The sequence below is a fragment of the Gobio gobio genome (genome assembly GCF_949357685.1).
Source record: "Gobio gobio genome assembly, chromosome: 6".
NCBI lineage: Eukaryota > Metazoa > Chordata > Actinopteri > Cypriniformes > Gobionidae > Gobio > Gobio gobio.
The window spans coordinates 19,445,842-19,467,092 of record NC_137102.1 but is presented as its reverse complement, the minus strand read 5'-3'; the positions used below and the strand labels follow the sequence as shown (position 1 = coordinate 19,467,092).

Sequence of the window (21,251 nt, the reverse complement as noted above, 5' to 3'; positions counted from 1 at the left end):
AGATATAGAGTTTAGAATTTGTCTATATGCAAAACCATTATCAGGTACATAATTATGTAATTATGAATTTGAGAGTGAATTGCGAAAATAAAAACAATACTGATGTATCTATGTTGCTCAATTTGTGGATACTGCTTGTGCATGATCTCAGAAGCTTCAGTCGACATGGATATGGAGCCTTTCCCATCTGATGGAGACATGCTTGACTTTCTTGTCCAAACTGGAGAGATTCGGGAGAAAGATGGTCTTTATGCAACATGGTATCACTCAGCCAACAATAAGTCTGAGATGAACAAGGCCTTGAACAGTAAGAATTATCTGTTGTTTTATCTTAAAACCTTTGTTCAAGGTTGCACTTATGTCCATTCAATTAGCAGTTGCATAAGAATAATAAAAAAAATCTTCCTGTGAAATGTAGGTGTTACATATGATACAGTATATAAATAATCTTGCAAGCTCTGATAGTGATAATGCACTCTACAGGTGATATGGTGTAAGGAAATACCTTAAAAACATTGTTAATGTTATTTTTCTGTACACATTACAGGTAATGTCATGATCCTGGAGGCTGATATAAATGTACAAGGTCATAATACAGCCAATGAAACCAGTATTCCCATCATGGCCCATCCACCGGACATATACAGTGACAACACTCTGGAGGAGTGGCTGGATGCTGTACTCAAATCAAAGAAAGGTGAACAACCTGGAACATTAGTATCTGCTTTTATATACAGAATACATTGTGAGCATTGCTTTGTGGTCATCCTTCATTAGGGATAAAGCTGGACTTTAAGAGTATCAATGCTGTGGAGCCCTCATTGGATCTGCTGAGAGAGAAAAACCAAACGGGGATCAACCGGCCAGTGTGGATAAATGCAGATATTCTTCCTGGTCCTAATGTCCCTGATTTCTGGCCAGTGGTCAATGCTTCTGAGTAAGAATGTAGTAAATACCTCATTTTATTTTTAACACTTGGATACGGTTCAGTTTACTTTGTGATTTAGGCCAGTAGCTCTCAATTTGTTGTTCACAACCAAAAATGTGTTTGCACATTTTATTGGTACAGTAATGATAAAAATGTTTACATAAAGCTCTATAAAACTTGCATTTTTACAACACTATGTTGTAAGCACATCCCATTAGGGAAATCAGAGAAAGTTCTATGCACACTTGCGGTCTTCATGGCCACTTGAACACTTGGGCCAAATACAGAAAATACACTATATTGCCAAAAGTTTTGGGACGCCTGCCTTTACATGCACAAGAACTTTAATGACATCCCATTCTTTAATCCGTATGGTTTAATATGGAGTTGGCCCACCCTTTGCAGCTATAATAGCTTCAACTCTTCTGGGAAGGCTTTCCACAATTTTTAGGAGTGTGTTTATGGGAAAAAATTGACCATTCTTCTAGAAGCGCATTTGTGAGGTCAGGCACTGATGTTGGACGAGAAGGTCTGGCTCGCAGTTTCATCCCGAAGGTGTTCTATCGGGTTGAAGTCAGGACTCTGTGCAAGCCAGTCAAGTTCCTCCACAGCAAACTCGATCATCCATGTCTTTATGGAGGTTGCTTTGTGCACTGGTGCGCAGTCATGTTGGAACAGGAAGGGTCCATCCCCAAACTGTTCCCACAAAGTTGGGAGCATGAAATTGTCCAAAATGTCTTGGTGTGCTGAAGCATTAAGAGTTCCTTTCACTGGAACTAAGGGGCCAAGCCCAATCCCTGAAAAACAACCCCCACACCATAACCCCCCCCTCCACCAAACTTTACACTTGGCACAATGCAGTCAGGCAAGTGCCTTTCTCCTGGCAACTGCCAAACCCAGACTCGTTCATCAGATTGCCAGACAGAGAAGCGTGATTAGTCACTCCAGCGTGCTTTGCACCACTGCAGCCGACGCTTTGCATTGCACTTGATGTAAGGCTTGGATGCAGCTGCTTGGCCATGAAAACCCATTTTATGAAGCTCTCTTCACACTGTTCTTGAGCTAATCTGAAGGCCACACGAAGTTTGGAGGTCTGTAGCTATTGACTGCAGAAAGTCAGCGACTTTTTTGCGCACTGTGCGCCTCAGCATGCGCTGACCCCGCTCTGTGATTTTACGTGGCCTACCACTTCGTTGCTGTTGCTTCCACTTTATTATAATACCACTAACAGTTGACCGTAGAATATTTAGTAGTGAGGAAATTTCACAAATGGACTTATTGCACAGGTGGCAACCTATCACGGTACCACACTTGAATTCACTGAGCTCCTGAGAGTGACCCATTCTTTCACAAATGTTTGTAGAAGTGTCTGCATGCCTAGGTGCTTGATTTTATACATATGTGTGCATGAAAGCGATTGGAACACTGAATTCAGTGATTTGGAGGGGTACTTTTGGCAATATAGTGTGTCATGTAAGTAGAGAAAGACCACAAGCGTGGGTACTGGGATAGGCCCTCTGTAATGGTTATTTTAGGTTTTATTTTTATATATGGAGACCAGAAATTGTTAGCTGGGGTAGTGGTGTTTTGTTCCTGAATGAATCAGTGTGTTTGAATGAGTGAATAATTCCATGACTCACTCATAAAAACAGTTTTTGAAAAACAGTCTGGCAGTTGTTTCTGCCTGAATGAATCAATGTATTTGAACAAATTGGTTGAATGAATAGTTTAATTCACTTGTATAGACAGTCAATTATTGTAACTATGTGATATACCAAAAGAGTCAGTGAGAAATCCCCACAACTAATACACAGACTGAGTCTGAAACCGATAACACTTTATTTTACCGTGTCATTGTCACACGTTACATGTAGTTACTGTAGTAATAACTACAAATGATGCATAATTACATGCAATTAATCCTAAACCAAACCATCATCCTAACCCTAAACCTATACAAGTTTAGTATACAAGTACATGTAGTTAATTATTTTTACTCATTACTTAAATGTATAATTACACTGTAAAAGTGTAACCTTGAAACCTGCAAACACAGGCAAGTGGAGTGATACAAGACAATTTGGACTATTTGGAATGATATTCTGTACAACATAACTAATTCTGTGACATGTTGATTGCTTAATATTGATTTACTTTTTTTTTTTACTTTGATTACAAGGTTTTTTGAGCTCATTCAGCAGAAATTTCCTGACGTCACCATCTCTCCAGGATGGAAGGTTCTTTATCTTTCCATCTTCCCCGGTGTGACGTACACGCGCAGTATGGTGGAGCAGATGTACTCTACTGTAAGACACCTCCCTCAGAAAATCACCTTTCCTGTCCATGCTTTGATGGCCAAGAATGGGTGGCCACATCTGAGTTGGCTGCTCAGCCAATCTTCAAGGTAACTCAGTTACTTCAGGATTTCAGTTAAAGAAAAGTTATGATGATGTTTATACTATGTCTTGATTATGATACAGGTTTAGTTTAACCCTGTGGCAAGGAAAGGAGAACCCCACTTTGAATGATCTTCTCTTCATCAGAGACAACAGCAACCCTCAGCGCATCTATTATGACATCTATGAGCCTGTGCTCTCACAGTTCAAAGAAGCTGCGAGTGAGTAACATCATGGTTTCGAATATTACACCACACACAATATATTGGTAGCATATTGGTTATCTGCCAATATAGAGCGGTTTATAGAGATTTAGCAGTCATATAACACTTTTAAAAATAAAGGTTCTTTATTGGCATCTGTGATTCCATGAAGAACCTTTAACATCCATGGAGTCTTTCAACTAAACAAAAAGGTTCTTTACATTATTATAATGTTCTTCACACTAAGAAAAACATGGTTCACTTAAGAATAACTGAATGTTTATTTGAAGAACCCAAAATGGTTCTTCGATGGTATCATTGCGAAAACCCCCTTGGAAACTATTCTTTTTTCAAGTGAAAGTTCACGTTTATCATTGGTTACCATTGCAGATTTTGCACGGTTTTCAGATTTTTCATGCAAATTCGCCATGTTGACTGCCATGCTGTATATTTTGCTGAAATTTCGCAATTGTGACCATGAAATTAGTCTTTAAAAACACTAATAATTGAATCGCTTCTCAGTTTTGTCCACAATTTTCATATCAATGCATCCCTAATTGTGTATATCAGTAACATAGGCACCTTTATTTCTCAGAGCTGAGAAACAGACCCAGAAGATTCTATCCAGGTGGACACATAGTTGACTATTTCAGGCCGGTGAATGGTGATGGACTCAACATCCAGTGGGACACAGTGACTGATAAAGATTCTTTGCTATCTCTGCTTGAAGGTGTGAATTTAACAACATTAGATGGATAGATACTGTGGAAATGCATAGATTTTGATAAATGGTAATACAAGCATTTTTTGCAGATAGCCCTGGAGGAATGCTGGTGATCCCAGTACTATCTAGGGTAGGTGAACCAAACATTCCTGTCATTCAGGGTTCCCAACCTGAGCTGCCTCTTCAGGACTGCCTGGAGCTGATTCTTGCCTCTAAGAAGCCGTGGGGACTCTACTTAAGAATAAAGTCCCAGAATCATCTGAGCCCCTCACTGGAGCTCCTTCGTCGGGCCTATGACAGAGACATGCTGCACCACCCCACCTGGATTAACATGGACGTAGCCCATGGAGCTTTCCATATCCACGGCTATATGATGGGAGACGAGTTCTTGAGAACTATTGATCAAATCTTTCCATATGTGACTCTGGCTCCAGGTTGGCCTAAAGAGGTTCTCAGTGAAGGCTACACACCAGAACTGGTGGAGGACATGGTGCAGCTCTTCCAGGGGGCCTGGCAAGAGGTTTCACTGCAGCTGCAGGTCGAGGCTCTGGACAGGACTGTGACTGGATATAGTAGTCTTATCCATGCGCCATCACGCTTCTCACTGACTCTAGGGCAGCGGGCAGAGGACAGAGGTCTCAATACTGGGACTGCAAGATTAATGTCTAGCCAAGCAGTGAACAGACAGCGGAACTTCTACAATATGTCCAATATGTACAGAAAAAATATAGCAAATCTGTCAGTCTGAAAATCAAGATCTTATACCATTGACAAAGACATCACAAAATGAAAGTCAATCATAATGCTGTTTAAAGAGTCCATGACAAGATATGTACATAAGTGTTCATTGAAAACTTGAAAGATTAATATTTAAAATAAATTCTTTCATAGCTCTAATAATTTAAATTATTAACTTATTGCTTTTGTAATTTTTTCATACATACAATAGATATTTTTAACAACTCAATTTTCAGTAATTGTCAATAACTAAATTAGTAAACAGACTCAATTAAAATGTCATTTTACTGTATATACATCACTGCTCCAAAAATAATACTGACAAAACAAAGCAAATAGAGGCATATTAATGTTCTAAAATTAGCTATTTTTTAAGGGATATTTGAGTGTTGGGTGTACTATGTAAACATTAGAAATTAGGTTTATTTTTAAAGGTATTTCAGGATGGATTGCTGTTATGGGAACCTGCCACAATGTAATAGAGGTTTTGCAAAATGGCTGTTACTGGATGCGGGAAAAAAAATTTTTTTTCACATGTACAGAGCTTGTTCAATAAAGATAACTTGTTTATTTACAAATGTCAGAAAAGGAATAGAAAATAGTAGGGGTGTAACGATACCATCATGTAATGATTCGATACATATCACTATACTGAACTCATAATACGATATTATTGTTATACTCAAAGACATATGCTAAAAGGTTAACAAAAAATGTACTGTTGATTAAAATGCTAAATTTGGTATTACATTGGGGGTGGAAATTAATAGGCTTGGACTTGGTGCTGGTTACAGAATGCACAGGACAATGGTGAATAAAAAATATTCACGATTCTGAAGCTGAAAAATAAAATTATTTTAGACGAATATGCTTGCACTCTGTCACTGACTAGATATATTTAAAATAATGCAGGCCACTTTTTACTGGAAACATAAAAAACATTTGCCATTATCAGGACTCCCAATTACTCCCCCATTGCATTATTATACATTACATTCAACATTATATATAATAGTTATGTAGTACTGACACTAAAACAATGTAAACTTGAATTTTTTCTCACAGTAATTTTCATTTTGGTTGAACTATACACAATATATATTGTCACTATCGACGACACATATTGTTGCATTTTGTTTTATTGCGATATATTGTGGCACGATATATTGTTACACCCCTAGAAAACAATAATGTAATGCAAAATTTCAAAAATAACCCTTGAGAAAGATTCAGCGAGTGAGTGAACCATTTGACAGAAAATTATTTGAGACTTATTTGTGACTCATTAAAAGAATTTGTTCAGATGAATAATTTGTTCACAAATCAAACTCGTTGTGAGCAACCAGAGAGGAAAATGCAATAGAAACATTTATTTTTTCATTGTATTATTTTGCACCACACAGTCTTTCTCTCTCATCACATTCAATTCAAACTGCAACCTTACAATCCAGCTAAAGAATTGGTTTTTCACTCAGTCCTTTTAAAAAATGGATCAATTCTGAATACGAACCAGTTCTCAATTATGGACTAAAAAGGGAAAAGGAATAAAATGCCACTAAAGTATTGGATCTGGCCCCTTTAAACGCATAAACATTGATGAGTTCAGCCCAGCAGCAGCAGGTCATAATGTAGAAGCGGTGAATGCAGGTGTGCTGACTATGTTGTCCAGCAGATACTGGCTGCATGCACAGAATGTTGAGTAGAAACTAGATGAGAGACCTGCGATGTCAGTGGAAATGTACGGCATCACTTCTGGACTGGCCTGATTATAGTAGGAAATCTGAGGGCAAAATGAGAAACATGTCAGACACATAAGTGAGGAAGGACATAGTGAGCATCATGAAGGCCTATTCTTTCCTACCTTTGAGACACTTTTCGACACCTCATAAATGGTGAACCCAGCACAGACCACCTCACCCCTGTTGAACCCCTCTGTGGGTGGATGCGTGGGTAGAGCGACTGATCGTAGGGCAATAACATACGGATCCCTAGAAAACATATATTTAAGTATTGCATATAGTAATTATGCTGCATTCATGCCATGTCACGATTTACTGAAGTTACTAGATGACAACCCATGTCGTTCTATCTGCAGAATTATGCATTTCTATGGCAGCACTATTAATGGCAAAATAAATCGGTGTAATTTGAGAACTCAATAGACAAATCCACAAGACATCAAGTATCCAAATGCCTTATTAATAAACGTATAGTTTAGTGGGACATTAGATGTATTCAACTGTGTGCAGTTGTTTACAAAGTTGTAATTACGAGTTCTACGAAGATGTAAATGCTTTTTACAGTACGGTAACGGTACCGTAAAAAGCATTTACCCTAATTCCGACAGTTACCATAATTCTTGCCCGCACCTTTAGAGAAGCTTGCTTAAAGGCAACATTAAATCCATCTTATTTTGCACAATTTATTAGTGCACATTATTCCAAATAAAGAAAAAAAATGTATTTGTTATCTTTGTCTTTCATCAGAATTTAATCTTGGTTCACTCAGAAATGCCACTGAAGTAAATGAGATGGCAAATATTGCTTTAATACCACATTCTCACCCGCTATCGCAAGGCGGTCTTCTAGAGGCCAGTAAAATGAAGTCCTGAAATTTTCCTCCTTCACTGACCGAGGGAGTAACAACTCGATAGATGACATCATCCTCATCGACCCTAATGAGCAGCTCACACCGACTGCACGATTAAAACAACACAAAAAAAGTTAAAACATCACTTTGAACTGACATTTGGATTTGCAATTTTAAATAATGATCTCTACTTTAAAAGTTACTATTTTGTACCAAACATTTTCTGAATAAATCAACAAAAAAGTACATCATGCTGTTCCCTTTCATTTGTAATAAGCAGCTAATAGTAATGTGGTATGTATAGTGTCTCACGTGTAGTGTTGGTCCCATTCCTGTCTGCGGCTGAGATCTGAGAGGAGGGTGAAGGTCCTTTGTGCTGGGATATCCATCTCAAACTCCACCCTGAAACACAGGCTCTGACTCTCCTCCACTGTATACAGACTCACCTGCTCAGCGCAAGACAATGAGCATCTGATGTTACAGAGTGAACTTTATAATGCAAGACTGATGTATGGAGAGTAGCGCTTACATGGCTCTTCTTTGAGCTGAGTTCCCAGTTGTTTTTGGCTGCAAGCATTTTCAGGGCTGACACATTATTGTAGCTCAGATACACCTGAAAATCAGACAAATTGCTATAACAAAGTATCATCAATAAATCATCAATGCTCCATATAACAGCACTGTGTAAATACAGGGGAGACGAGATTCATTGGGTAAATGAAACCTTTGATTAATGTAGTACTAACATGTTTTGTTGAAAAGGTATAACACGATCATATTTTATTATGTAGCAGTAAAGAAGTATTTTAAAAAATTGTCCAAATCAGTGTACAACCATTTCTTCATGCCAAGTCATATTTACATAATTTTTTTAAACTTCTGCCTATTTGTGCCGCAAGTTTGGACCTTTAAATGGTAAATATACTTAAAGATGTTTGAATAATAAGGTACCAGGGAAAGTTACCTGGTTACTAGTGTCCCATGGGACAGACAGTGGCACTTCAGTCTGCTTGCATGAGATGATGTACTTCCTGAGTAGAAACAAAACCAGATGAGCTCCAAGTCATGAAAAACTGAACAAGGGACAATACAGCTAAATGATGCTCATGAAAAATGTAATATTGTTTCATATTATTTGGATTTGAATGAAAATAATATTTCTAGCCAAGCCAAAGAAATACTAATTTCATATTATATAATACAAAATATTATATATAAGCATAATTAAAATAATAACATAATAAGTAATAAACATATATTTAATATTATATACACAGCCGATTTTTTTACGTGTTTAATGTTGTCTTATGCTCACCAAGGCTGAAAACAGTAATATTGTGAAATATTATTAAAATGTAAAATAACTGTTCTATTTGAATATATTTGAAAATGTAATTTATTTCTGTGATGGCAAAGCTGAATTTTCAGCCTATTATTTAATTCATTTCCATGATGTAACTTTTGAAATTCTTTAATATTTCCAGCTTTTCAAGGAACAACAAATAAAATCCTGACCTTGAAGTTCAGGAAAGTAAAGTATTATATGGATCGAGTTTTAGCAGTGATGCACAGTGACAGCGCCATCTGTGGGTGAGCTGAGGATGTTGCGGTCTAGCCGGCTCCTGTTACATAGTTTTGTAAGGTTATAAACTGGATCTCTTGTTAGCAGAAAAAGAATAAGCACCAGGTTTGCTACCTATCAAGTCGAATCTTCTTTCTGGCAAGAGCCTCCTGGTATCTCCTCTGTCCCTCCTGTCAAAACATTCAGAATAGCACTCAATTCAGATTTTACAATACCCAATTTACTTACTAATGCTATTTCATGCATTCTGACTTATTTACACTGTTAAAGAGTTGTGTTCTCATGCTAAACATGGCCAAAATGTCAAAAAAATTAGTTGGACGTATGACGGAGTATTTCTGTGCCAAATACACTCCTTCAGGATTCGAACAAGTTTCGGAAAGTTTTTTTCAAGTATGACCCTGTATGACATGCGCACATCAACCAGAGCGACAGCAAGAGCGCACCCACAAGCTTCGTTCGGGTTACGGGAGCCGTCGACAGCGCTGTGATTTTGAAATTGAAATCAACAATGTCACTAAAGAAGTGTGTTTTTGGTTGTGAGGAAAATATATCCTTGTTCAGCTTCCCAAATAACCCAGCATTAAGGACACAGTGGATGCAGGCTGTTTTTTACGGAGCAGCAACAGAGTTCTGCAAGTGTGTTTGTTCGTTCCCGGTCAGTGCATATAATGTGTTGTCATGTGTTGTCATGACCGTTCACACTATAAGCACAATCTGGATTCAGATTTGGACTGCTCACCTGAGGTTCAGGTTTTATGGGAGGCAGTGGACGTGGCCTTCCTTTCTCATCCAGCACCTCAAATGTCATGAAGGCGCTGTTAATGTGCCTCAGAGGTTCCTCTCCGTGATAGGCTTCTGCACAGACGCCTACCTCCATACTGCAAAACCAGAGACACTGCCAATCAGCTGAATGACATCATTACTGTGTAGTCATTCAAATCTAAATACAGCTCTTGGATGCCTATTATACAAGCCCACCTGTTCTTGAATGTGTTATTGACAATGGCTTTCAGAACCAAACGATCTCCAACCTGGGATGGGCCTCTGAAGTGAAACATGTCTATGGTCCTCAGAGTAGGATGAGCATTGCATAAACGACTGTTAAAAAATAAGAAAGCCAATTATGTTGACGTACTTTCTATAGAAACAAGAAGATTTGGTGGAACAGAATTAGTTTCAGGTAGTTTCAGGTGGTATTAGGGGAGGGACATACTCCTTTTAGAGAGCAGCTGATCTGCGTAGTTCAGGATGAGTCATAAGTATTTTTAGTCAGACACATTTTAGTTTTTTCATGCACTGATCAATGTTAACATTTTTGGGCTATTTTGCTTCCATTACATGTCTTCTTTCAGACTAGCGGGAGGAAAACATCCAAAACACACAAGTGGTTTTTTTTGTGCAATAAATGCTATTTGTTTTTGTTCTCATGCACTGAGCCATAAATCTCCTCTTCGATTGCACTAACATACACCAAACTTTCCAGTTTTATTCCTATCTATATTCTGAAAGTTTTTATAGAGGGGTTTGTTCATATAATCAGCTTTTTTTTATATAATATTTTTCTAAAAACATGGTAAAAATGTATTGTTTTCTCTGACTACTGACAGTATTTAAGGAGGCGTAAAAAGAAAAATCCAAAATCTGTAAAAAAAACCTTTAACTCTAATATGTCAACAATATTAAACAAGTTCTGAACCTGGCTTCATCAAATGTTTATATATTATATATTATACATATTTAATCATATAATGCCTCATTAGCATATTTAAACTTTAAATTTCAGAAAAGATTGAGATTGCTGAGATTAATCAACTATGGTAGTAAGGTCATATCTGTTTGTTTGTTTTTAATTTTACCCTTTAGTGTAATTTATATATCTTCAAAAAAAAAACTAATGTTGACAACTTTTAGGATTACACTAGCCTACAGATGGCCTCAAATCTAACACACATGAACTAAATGGCACAAATCTTAATTATGATTTTGCGGTGTATTTAAATAAGCTGAAGTCCATGCTCTTTGTTTTAAATAAAGCTTCAGTATACTGTCATTGCAGAAGTCTCTTTTATGGCATGTTTATGACAACATTACAAACCTTGAACCCTGATCTAGTGCAGGATAAGGGTTTACAGCTAAATATTAACAGCTGTATAAAAAATGCACTTTGCAAGTGTGTATGCACAAACCTGGCTGCAATAGTAGCAACATTTTCCATCCAGGCCATAATCTGTCCTCCGAATGTGTTGACCTGGTGATTGGCATGAGGAGGAAGCACCAGCTCGACACTTTCCACTCTTGTTTTTTCTGTCGGCACAGCCTCATCTTCACCACGGTTCTCTGCCTCACAAACAATAAAACACCTCCTTAAGACGCTAAACAGATGGTTGGAGGAAACTAAATGATAGTCTAGATCATGTGCAACCACTTAAAGTGATAGTTCTCTCTAAAAATGTATATTCTGTCATCATTTACTCACCTGAATTAACTCCAATGGGGATTCTAAATGTCTTATTTTATGTTCCACAGAAGAAAGAAAGTCATACAGGTTTGGAATGACATGAGGGTGAGAAAATGATGACAGAATATACATTTTTGGATAAATACTATCCCTTTAAGGCCATGTTACTCACTCTGTCTGAGTTATTATCACATGTGCCTATGCATTCAGTCTGTGACCGTTAGCGTAATGTTTGGGAATAGTCCTGACTGAAAGGGAAGTGCCTCCGTGTCTTACGACACTTACCCTCACTGATACTTCTCTGGAAGGTCTTGTTGTTGAGCAAGTCTTGCATGGTGTCATGGTGAATGAGTCTCATCCTCCTCCTCTCAGCTGCTAAACTGTGCTCCACTTGCTCTTGGTGTGTGCAGGACACAACCTGCTTCAGCTGCACCTGCAATCACATTCCAGAAAAATGCTTATCTGACTGTTAATAACTGGTTAAAAATTTGTACAGAGTAAAGGTGCATTCAAATGCTGTGCAGAAAGCCATTGTATCGGCCTAGTTTATTTGCATGCCATTTGCATTGTTTCCTTATATAAGATAATATTTCACAACCGTGACAAAAAAACAAACCCCTTATAAAATATGTTTCCCCATTCACTGAGATATAAGTGGGCTTATTATATTTATAAACAATATTAGACACATTACAATTGCATTGTTTTCTCGTACCTTGTTTGCATCTGTGCGTCTGGCAACAAATGTGGCAAATGCCTGACACACTCTCCAATGACGGCCACTGTACAGGTCCTCACAGCTGACTTCTATCCCCACCTCACACAAACACCAATGCATGCAGAAATGATTACCATCATACTTATACAACACCTGACTTAGACAATATTAAGACAACAATATTTTAAAACGATGTGCTAGGGCAGGGGTCTCCAAACTCTGCCCTGGTGGGCCACTGTCCTGCAGAGTTTAGTTCCAACCCCGATAAAACACACCTGAACCAGTGGCCCTCCAGGACCGAGTTTGGAGACCCCCTGTGCAAGGGGTTCACAGAAAATTTGAGAGAATTGCTTTTGATTGATTTTTCCCCCAAAATGTATTTTTAGGCCTGTCAAAGATGACATATTAATTTAAGGCATTAATTAAATATGTTTAACAAATTATTTTAAAACTGTTTACAATTTTAAAATTGTAAACTGGTTTTAAAAGACCAACAGTCTTTTTACAGTCTAATCTAATGTTTAGGCTATTCCATTGACAACGCAGTTTTTAACAGTAAAGATAGTTTGATATATTCTTAATATGGTTTTGTGAAAATATATTTAATTGTATTTAAAATATATATATATATATATATATATATATATATATATATATATATATATATATATATATATATATATATATATATATATATATATATATATATATATATATATATATATATATATATATATATATATATATATAAATTTCTCCTCACCACTGTCCCCATTAGCATTCTTGGTTTATGGAAATATTCTCTTCAAATCTTCGCAAAATATTAACACATAGCTATTTAAAAAATGTACAAAGAAATTTGAGTAAAATTGTTCTCTTATCATCTGCAGAACTTGTAGAAAAAATATATCTAGTAAACAAAGTAAATATTTTCCAGATATTTTAAGGATCTGCTGTAATGAAAGTCTAGTTATTTTACTTTGGATACATGTTGTCTTTATATATTTCTATACATATATATATTAGTGCTGTCAAATTGATTAATCGCATCCAAAATAAAAGTTTGTAGTTATATGATATGTGTGTGTGTACTGTATATATATACACTCACCTAAAGGATTATTGGGAACACCATACTAATACTGTGTTTGACCCCCTTTCACCTTCAGAATTGCCTTAATTCTATGTGGCATTGATTCAACAAGGTGCTGAAAGCATTCTTTAGAAATGTTGGCCCATATTGATAGGATAGCATCTTGCAGTTGATGGAGATTTGTGGGATGCACATCCAGGGCACGAAGCTCCCGTTCCACCACATCCCAAAGATGCTCTATTGGGTTGAGATCTGGTGACCGTGGGGGCCATTTTAGTACAGTGAACTCATTGTCATGTTCAAGAAACCAATTTGAAATGATTCGAGCTTTGTGACATGGTGCATCATCCTGCTGGAAGTAGCCATCAGAGGATGGGTACATGGTGGTCATAAAGGGATGGACATGGTCAGAAACAATGCTCAGGTAGGCCGTGGCTGGCGTGGCATTTAAACGATGCCCAGTTGGCACTAAGGGGCCTAAATTGTGCCAAGAAAACATCCCCCACACCATAACACCACCACCACCAGCCTGCACAGTGGTAACAAGGCATGATGGATCCATGTTCTCATTCTAATTACGCCAAATTCTGACTCTACCATCTGAACGTCTCAACAGAAATCGAGGCTCATCAGACCAGGCAACATTTTTCCAGTCTTCAACTGTCCAATTTTGGAGAGCTCGTGCAAATTGTAGCCTCTTTTTCCTATTTTTAGTGGAGATGAGTGGTACCCGGTGGGGTCTTCTGCTGTTGTAGCCCATCCGCCTCAAGGTTGTGCGTGTTGTGGATTCACAAATGCTTTGCTGCATACCTCGGTTGTAAAGAGTGGTTATTTCAGTCAAAGTTGCTCTTCTATCAGCTTGAATCAGTCCCATTCTCCTCTGACCTCTAGCATCAACAAGGCATTTTTGCCCACAGGACTGCCGCATACTGGATGTTTTTCCCTTTTCACACCATTCTTTGTAAACCCTAGAAATGGTTGTGCGTGAAAATCCCAGTAACTGAGCAGATTGTGAAATACTCAGACCGGCCCGTCTGGCACCAACAACCATGCAACGCTCAAAATTGCTTAAATCACCTTTCTTTCCCATTCTGACAAGGCAACTGCCATGTGATTGGTTGATTAGATAATTGCATTAATGAGAAATTGAACAGGTGTTCCTAATAATCCTTTAGGTGAGTGTATATATATTTATTTAATGTATATTAAATGTGACCCTGTACCACAAAAACAGCCAAAAAGTCGCACGAGTATATTTGTGGCAATAGGATATGCCTACATTGTATGGGTCAAAATTATCGATTTTTCTTTAATAAAAGATCAGAATATTTTAAGTAAAGATCCTGTTCCATGAAGATAATTTGTAAATTTCTTACCGCAAATATTTAAAAAATGTATTAATTGTATTAATATTAGTAATATGCATTGCTAAGGACTTCATTTGGACAAGTTTAAAGGAGATTTTCTCAATATTTGTATTTTTTTTGCACCCTCAGATTCCAGATTTTCAAATAGTTGTATCTCGGCCAAATATTATCCTATCATTACAAACCATACATCAATGGAAGGCTTATTTATTGAGCTTTCAGATGTATAAATCTCAAAATTTATGACTGGTTTTGTGGTCCAGGGTCACATATAAATATAAATGTTTTATATATAAATATAATATATGTGTGTGTTTACTGTATGTATATATATATATATATATATAATGATTATCATACTTAGAGGACTTTGTCTTGGAAACATCTAAAAGCCCCAGTGTTACACAATAGTAAAAAACATCTGAAAAACAAACTTTCTCTAAAAAATATATTGCTTTGATTAAAATGTGGCTGTTACCTCCATGCTTGAGTTGAAGGCCCTGTTGACTTTGGCTTTAATGTTGACCACCTGTCCAACACTGAAAATATATATGTGTATATTACAAATGTGACTGATAATGACAGTGTCTCATTAGTGAGGTTGTTTTCCATTGGGCTTGTATTACTGAGGCTCTCCTCACAAATCAAAGTTACGTTTGATCGGTGTTGTTTTATTCCCACAGTCTGACAGGATGGCAGAGTAATTAACAGTCTTCTGTCTAATAGTAGTTTAATAGCACAATAAACCAGACAGAACTGCCAGTACTCCCTAAGGCGAAATGGCATGCTGGTTAGGATGTTTTTCAAAAGACACTGAGATGTGGCTCTAATTATCTCAAATATAAGTGATATTTCGTATGTACCCAATGGTGTGCTCGAAGTAGATGTCATCAACAGAAGCTGTCACACAGAGGCATCCAGCGTGTCTCTCCGCTGGAATAGAAACATATCTAAATAAGTAATTTTGACACTAATGAATCTCACAGCATTTTAACAGATTTACCTGTTTATGGCTGACAGGTGAAAAAAAATGCAGCTAATAATTTATCCCATATTGCAGTGTTTCCAGTAATGTTCTCACAGTCTAAAACACACTCCATGCAGTCACATGCACACCTACAAAACATTTGCTCTAGGCTTGCTTAGTCATTGCTTAGTCCCCAATAACACTCATATCCTTATATAGAGAACTTCTGGAGCCTTTACAATGCAGGTTAAAGGTGCTCACTCATTATTGTGCAAACTCACCAGACAGACATGCTGTGCAGTCCATCCATTTGAGCAGCTGTCCGATGCTCAGTTCTCCGCAGTGGTTGGCATGGCAGGGCAGCACTATCTGGCTCATCTTCACCTCTGAAGGGTTGCGATGCTGCCCTATGTCCTCCAGATGAAGGTCATGCAGATTGTCCTCAAGATTGGACTTTGATGCCATGTTGATGTGCTGAAAGCCCGGCAGCTGACAACAATTATTATGTTCAAAGCTATTATTAGAAACTGGAGTTTTGAAACAGTTTTGAATACAGCAGTATTTGGACACTTGACCACAAATAAACCTGTGAAGGTCATTGAATAAGATAACTAGAAAGTCAACAAATAATTTTTATTTAAATTTGGTAACACTTTATTTTAAGGGTGACATCGTTACACATTACATGTACTTACTATAGTAATAACAGTAAATGATGCATAATTACTTGTAACGTACCCTAAACTGAACTTTATAGTAAGTACATGTAGTTAACTAATATTACTCAGTACTTATTTGAGTAAGTACGATGTAACCGTCACCTTAAAGTAAAGTGTAACTCTTAATTTTGATCCCTATGTGTATTTTTTTATAACAAAACTTTTTTCATATGTCTGATATGTGCATTTTTAAAATATAATAATAATACTATGTGGCATTTTTGTTTGATATTCTGTATCTAATTAATACATTTCAAACATATTCATGTTAACAAATACTTGGGTATTACTGCTTATTACTTTTGCGTAATGCTAATTATTGAAATGCAGACCTAAAAGAGTAGACTACATTTCCATCCATCCATCTTCTTCCGCTTATCCGGGGCCGGGTCGCGGGGGCAGCAGTCTAAGCAGAGATGCCCAGACTTCCCTCTCCCTAGACACTTCCTCTAGCTCTTCCGGGGGGACACCGAGGCGTTCCAAGGCCAGCCGGGAGACATAGTCCCTCCAGCGTGTCCTCGGTCTTCCCCGGGGCCTCCTCCCGGTTGGACATGCCCGAAACACCTTCCCGGGAAGGCGTTCAGGAGGCATCCGGAACAGATGCCCGAGCCACCTCAGCTGTCCCCTCTCGATGTGGAGGAGCAGCGGCTCTACTCCGAGTTCCTCCCGAGTGACTGAGCTTCTCACCCTATCTCTAAGGGAGCGCCCAGCCACCCTGCGGAGAAAGCTCATTTCGGCCGCCTGTATCCGGGATCTTGTCCTTTCGGTCATGACCCAAAGCTCATGACCATAGGTGAGAGTAGGAACGTAGATTGACCGGTAAATCGAGAGCTTCGCCTTACGGCTTAGCTCTTTCTTCACCACGACAGACCGGTACATCGACCGCATTACTGCAGAAGCTGCACCGATCCGTCTGTCAATCTCCCGTTCCATCCTCCCCTCACTCGTGAACAAGACCCCTAGATACTTAAACTCCTCCACTTGGGGCAGGAACTCTCCACCAACCTGGAGTGGGCAAGCCACCTTTTTCCGACTGAGGACCATGGCCTCGGATTTGGAGGTGCTGATCCCCATCCCAGCCGCTTCACACTCGGCTGCAAACCGTCCCAATGCATGCTGAAGGTCCTGGTTAGAAGGGGCCAACACGACAACGTCATCCGCAAAGAGCAGAGACGAAACCGTGTGGTCCCCAAACCTGACACCCTCCGGCCCTTGGCTGCGCCTAGAAATTCTGTCCATAAAAATTATGAACAGAACCGGCGACAAAGGGCAGCCCTGCCGGAGTCCAACATGCACCGGGAACAAGTCTGACTTACTGCCGGCAATGCGGACCAAACTCCTGCTTCGGTCATACAGGGACCGGACAGCCCTCAGCAAAGGACCCCGGACCCCATATTCCCCCAGCACCCTCCACAGGACGCCGCGAGGGACACAGTCGAATGCCTTCTCCAAATCCACAAAACAAATGTGGACTGGTTGGGCAAACTCCCATGAACCCTCCAGCACCCTGTAAAGGGTATAGAGCTGGTCCAGTGTTCCGCGACCAGGACGAAAACCACACTGTTCCTCCTGAATCCGAGGTTCCACTATCGGCCGGATTCTCCTCTCCAGTACCCTGGCATAGACTTTCCCGGGGAGGCTGAGAAGTGTGATCCCCCTATAGTTGGAACACACCCTCCGGTCCCCCTTCTTAAAAAGAGGGACCACCACCCCGGTCTGCCATCCCAGAGGCACTGTCCCCGACCGCCACGCGATGCTGCAGAGGCGTGTCAGCCAAGACAGCCCCACAACATCCAGAGACTTGAGGTACTCAGGGCGGATCTCATCCACCCCCGGTGCCTTGCCACCGAGGAGTTTCTTGACCACCTCGGTGACTTCAGCCCGGGTGATGGACGAGTCCTCCTCTGAGCCCCCAGCCTCTGCTTCCTCAATGGAAGACGTGACGGCGGGATTGAGGAGATCCTCGAAGTATTCCTTCCACCGTCCGACAACATCCCCAGTCGAGGTCAACAGCCGCCCATCGCCACTGTAAACAGCGTTGGTAGGGCACTGCTTCCCCCTCCTGAGGCGCCGGACGGTTTGCCAGAATCTCTTCGAGGCCAGCCGATAGTCTTTTTCCATGGCCTCACCGAACTCCTCCCAGGCCCAAGTTTTTGCCTCCACGACCACCCGGGCTGCAGTCCGTTTAGCCTGTCGGTACCTGTCAGCTGCCTCAGGAGTCCCACAAGCCAGCCAGGCCCGATAGGACTCCTTCTTCAGCTTGACGGCATCCCTTACTTCCGGTGTCCACCACCGGGTTCGGGGATTGCCGCCTCGACAGGCACCGGAGACCTTACGGCCACAGCTCCGAGCAGCCGCTTTGACAATGGAGGTGGAGAACATGGTCCACTCGGACTCAATATCTCCAGCCTCCCTCGGGATCCGGTCGAAGCTCTGCCGGAGGCAGGAGTTGAAGATCTCTCTGACAGGAGACTCGGCCAAACGTTCCCAGCAGACCCTCACAGTACGTTTGGGTCTACCGAGTCTATCCAGCTTCCTCCCCCGCCATCGGATCCAACTCACCACCAGGTGGTGATCAGTTGACAGCTCCGCCCCTCTCTTCACCCGAGTGTCCAAGACATACGGCCGCAGATCAGATGAAACGACCACAAAGTCGATCATTGACCTACGACCTAGGGTGTCCTGGTGCCATGTGCACTGATGGACACCCTTATGCTTGAACATGGTGTTCGTTATGGACAAACTGTAACTAGCACAGAAGTCCAATAACTGAACACCACTCGGGTTCAGATCAGGGGGGCCGTTCCTCCCAATCACGCCCCTCCAGGTTTCACTGTCATTGCCCACGTGGGCGTTGAAGTCCCCCAGTAGAACGACGGAGTCCCCAGTCGGAGCACTCTCCAGCACCCCTCCCAGAGACTCCAAGAAGGTCGGGTACTCTGCACTGCCGTTCGGCCCGTAGGCACAAACAACAGTGAGAGACCTATCCCCGAGCCGAAGCCGCAGGGAAACGACCCTCTCGTTCACCGGGGTAAACTCCAACACATGGCAGCAGAGCTGGGGGGCTATAAGCAAACCCACACCAGCCCGCCGCCTCTCACCATGGGCAACTCCAGAGTAGTAAAGAGTCCATCCCCTCTCGAGGAGTGTGGTTCCAGAGCCCAAGCCATGCGTGGAGGTGATTCCGACTATCTCTAGTCGGAACCTCTCAACCTCACGCACAAGCTCAGGCTCTTTCCCCGCCAGCGAGGTGACATTCCATGTCCCAAGAGCCAGTTTCCGTGTCCAGGGATCGGGTCGTCTAGGCCCCCGCCTTCGACTGCTGCCCGATTCGCTTTGCACCGGCCCCTTACGGTCCCTCCCGTGAGTGGTGGGCCCACGGGAAGGTGTCCCCACGTCGCTCCTTCGGGCTGAGCCCGGCCGGACCCCGTGAGGGAAGGCCCGGCCACCAGGCGCTCGCATACGAGCCCCAACCCCAGGCCTGGCTCCAGGGTGGGGCCCCGGCTGCGCCATACCGGGCGACGTCACGGTCCTCTTTTTTTTGGTCATCATAAGGGTTTTGAAAAGACTACATAAGACTACATTTTGCATCCAAAATTTCATTGTTATTAATGAAATAATAAATAAATAAAATACACTTTTACTTCCTCTAAAAGAGGTTTTTAATCTTTTAGCTCCATACGATCATCCTCTTGTCATCCTAAAATTTAAAAAGGTAGGCTATCTATATAATTTCTTGTTAAAGTCTATATGTTCTGAATGTTTGTGGCCTATATGTGTGAAGACATTGGTAGTAAACATCTGTTACAATGAGAGATATTGTAAACAGACTGTGTCACAATTATGAATATGGGACTACTAATATAAACTTCTTGTATTTTATATGAAAAACAACCGAATAATTGTGTGTGTGTGTGGGGGGGGGGGGGGGGATAAAATTAGATTAGAGATAAGATTAGAAAGCATGAAGCTCGCGGTGTCAGAATGCAAGCGCGCACACAAAAAGGTAGGCTAAATAAATGACTTTGGAGTGATTTCGAGACTAAGCATCATGAGTCCTTCAGATAGAATACTGGTCTGTTATATGACTGCACGTGGCAATGTTGTAACTTAATTCTAGTTCGGGAACGTTAACTACTTATTAGTAGCCTGTCGATGATTGCGCAACCTTCTGAAGTGGCACTCCTCATATTCACACCCTTCATTTAATGAGTAAAGCTGAAGTACATTCCTGTGCCAATAAGATATGTCAACAAATTCTCTTTAACATATGAATAGATGTTACGTGCATTTGTGTAGGCTACTGCGCGCCGCGTTTACAATGGAGTGAATGGTCGCGCAATTGTTGAATGACTATGCAGAACAGCATCAAAATCAAGCTTAAGATGAAACGTGGCTTGATGCATAGATATAAAGTATCATTCACGCCCTTACCGCGGTCGTCCTTGAGAGTCTGGTTCAATTCAACACAGGATCATAACTCCAGTGACAGACACGGCGTGATCACGGAAGCGCACGGGAGCTGATCAGCAAAAATTCTCTCTTCTTCAGTCAGTCGCGCGCGTATATAGTGAAGTAGCCTATTCACTAAGACCCCGCCCCGTGTCTCATGTTTACATGTGTTGTGTAAAGTTCACAAAACTCTTAGGACCCTTATTTTATGACCCCTCTCACATCAAAAACAATAACAAACCTAAAAGAAATCTACCGTGTTTTCATACAGCATGGAATGTGTTGACACCTGTGGTTTATCGCTTAAATTTGCT

The 21,251-nt window shown here is 40.5% G+C and overlaps 3 protein-coding genes across 5 annotated transcripts in view; 2 read left to right on the top strand and 1 right to left on the bottom strand.

The window, feature by feature from the left end:
- Positions 1–6,294, top strand: part of fam151a (family with sequence similarity 151 member A) — a 6,913-nt gene extending 619 nt beyond the window's left edge. The window contains exons 2-8 of the mRNA XM_079818552.1: positions 152–307; positions 548–697; positions 778–937; positions 3,108–3,332; positions 3,409–3,545; positions 4,123–4,257; positions 4,341–6,294. Of these exons, the coding sequence (XP_079674678.1) occupies positions 152–307; positions 548–697; positions 778–937; positions 3,108–3,332; positions 3,409–3,545; positions 4,123–4,257; positions 4,341–4,999 (1,622 nt within the window). The 3' untranslated portion in view covers positions 5,000–6,294. The remainder of the gene's footprint in view (positions 1–151; positions 308–547; positions 698–777; positions 938–3,107; positions 3,333–3,408; positions 3,546–4,122; positions 4,258–4,340) is intronic.
- On the bottom strand, positions 5,320–21,251 carry acot11a (acyl-CoA thioesterase 11a). 2 transcript variants are annotated; one of them, XM_079818553.1, is made up of 16 exons: positions 20,920–21,251; positions 16,048–16,255; positions 15,663–15,732; positions 15,278–15,338; positions 12,337–12,438; positions 11,907–12,054; positions 11,350–11,500; positions 10,142–10,261; positions 9,903–10,041; positions 9,275–9,330; positions 8,543–8,609; positions 8,108–8,191; positions 7,891–8,024; positions 7,553–7,684; positions 6,851–6,977; positions 5,320–6,769 (listed from the first exon to the last, which is right to left on the bottom strand). In XM_079818553.1, exons 2-16 carry the CDS (start codon positions 16,229–16,231, stop codon positions 6,611–6,613), a joined length of 1,734 nt encoding a protein of 577 aa, XP_079674679.1. In that variant the 5' UTR covers positions 16,232–16,255; positions 20,920–21,251; the 3' UTR covers positions 5,320–6,610. The 2 variants fall into 2 exon arrangements, with proteins under 2 accessions (XP_079674679.1, XP_079674680.1); XM_079818554.1 differs by having other exon boundaries at positions 16,048–16,240; positions 20,920–21,028.
- The window catches only part of ssbp3a (single stranded DNA binding protein 3a), a 38,793-nt gene continuing 37,952 nt past the window's right edge, over positions 20,411–21,251 (top strand). The window contains exon 1 of one of the 2 annotated variants that reach the window (XM_079818559.1): positions 20,411–20,491. The gene's annotated coding sequence lies outside the window, so the exon portion shown is untranslated. The remainder of the gene's footprint in view (positions 20,492–21,251) is intronic. The other variant, XM_079818558.1, reaches the window with a different exon arrangement.

Bases quoted from the DNA above. Each gene is read 5' to 3' on its own strand.
- acot11a (XM_079818553.1), bottom strand. From the start codon at position 16,231: ATGGCATCAAAGTCCAATCTTGAGGACAATCTGCATGACCTTCATCTG. The intron at 9,331-9,902 runs GTGAGCAGTCCA...ATGTTTTGACAG, and splicing joins CCATAAAACCTGAACCTCAG to GAGGGACAGAGGAGATACCA. The intron at 6,770-6,850 runs GTAGGAAAGAAT...TTTTGCCCTCAG, and splicing joins TGTCGAAAAGTGTCTCAAAG to ATTTCCTACTATAATCAGGC.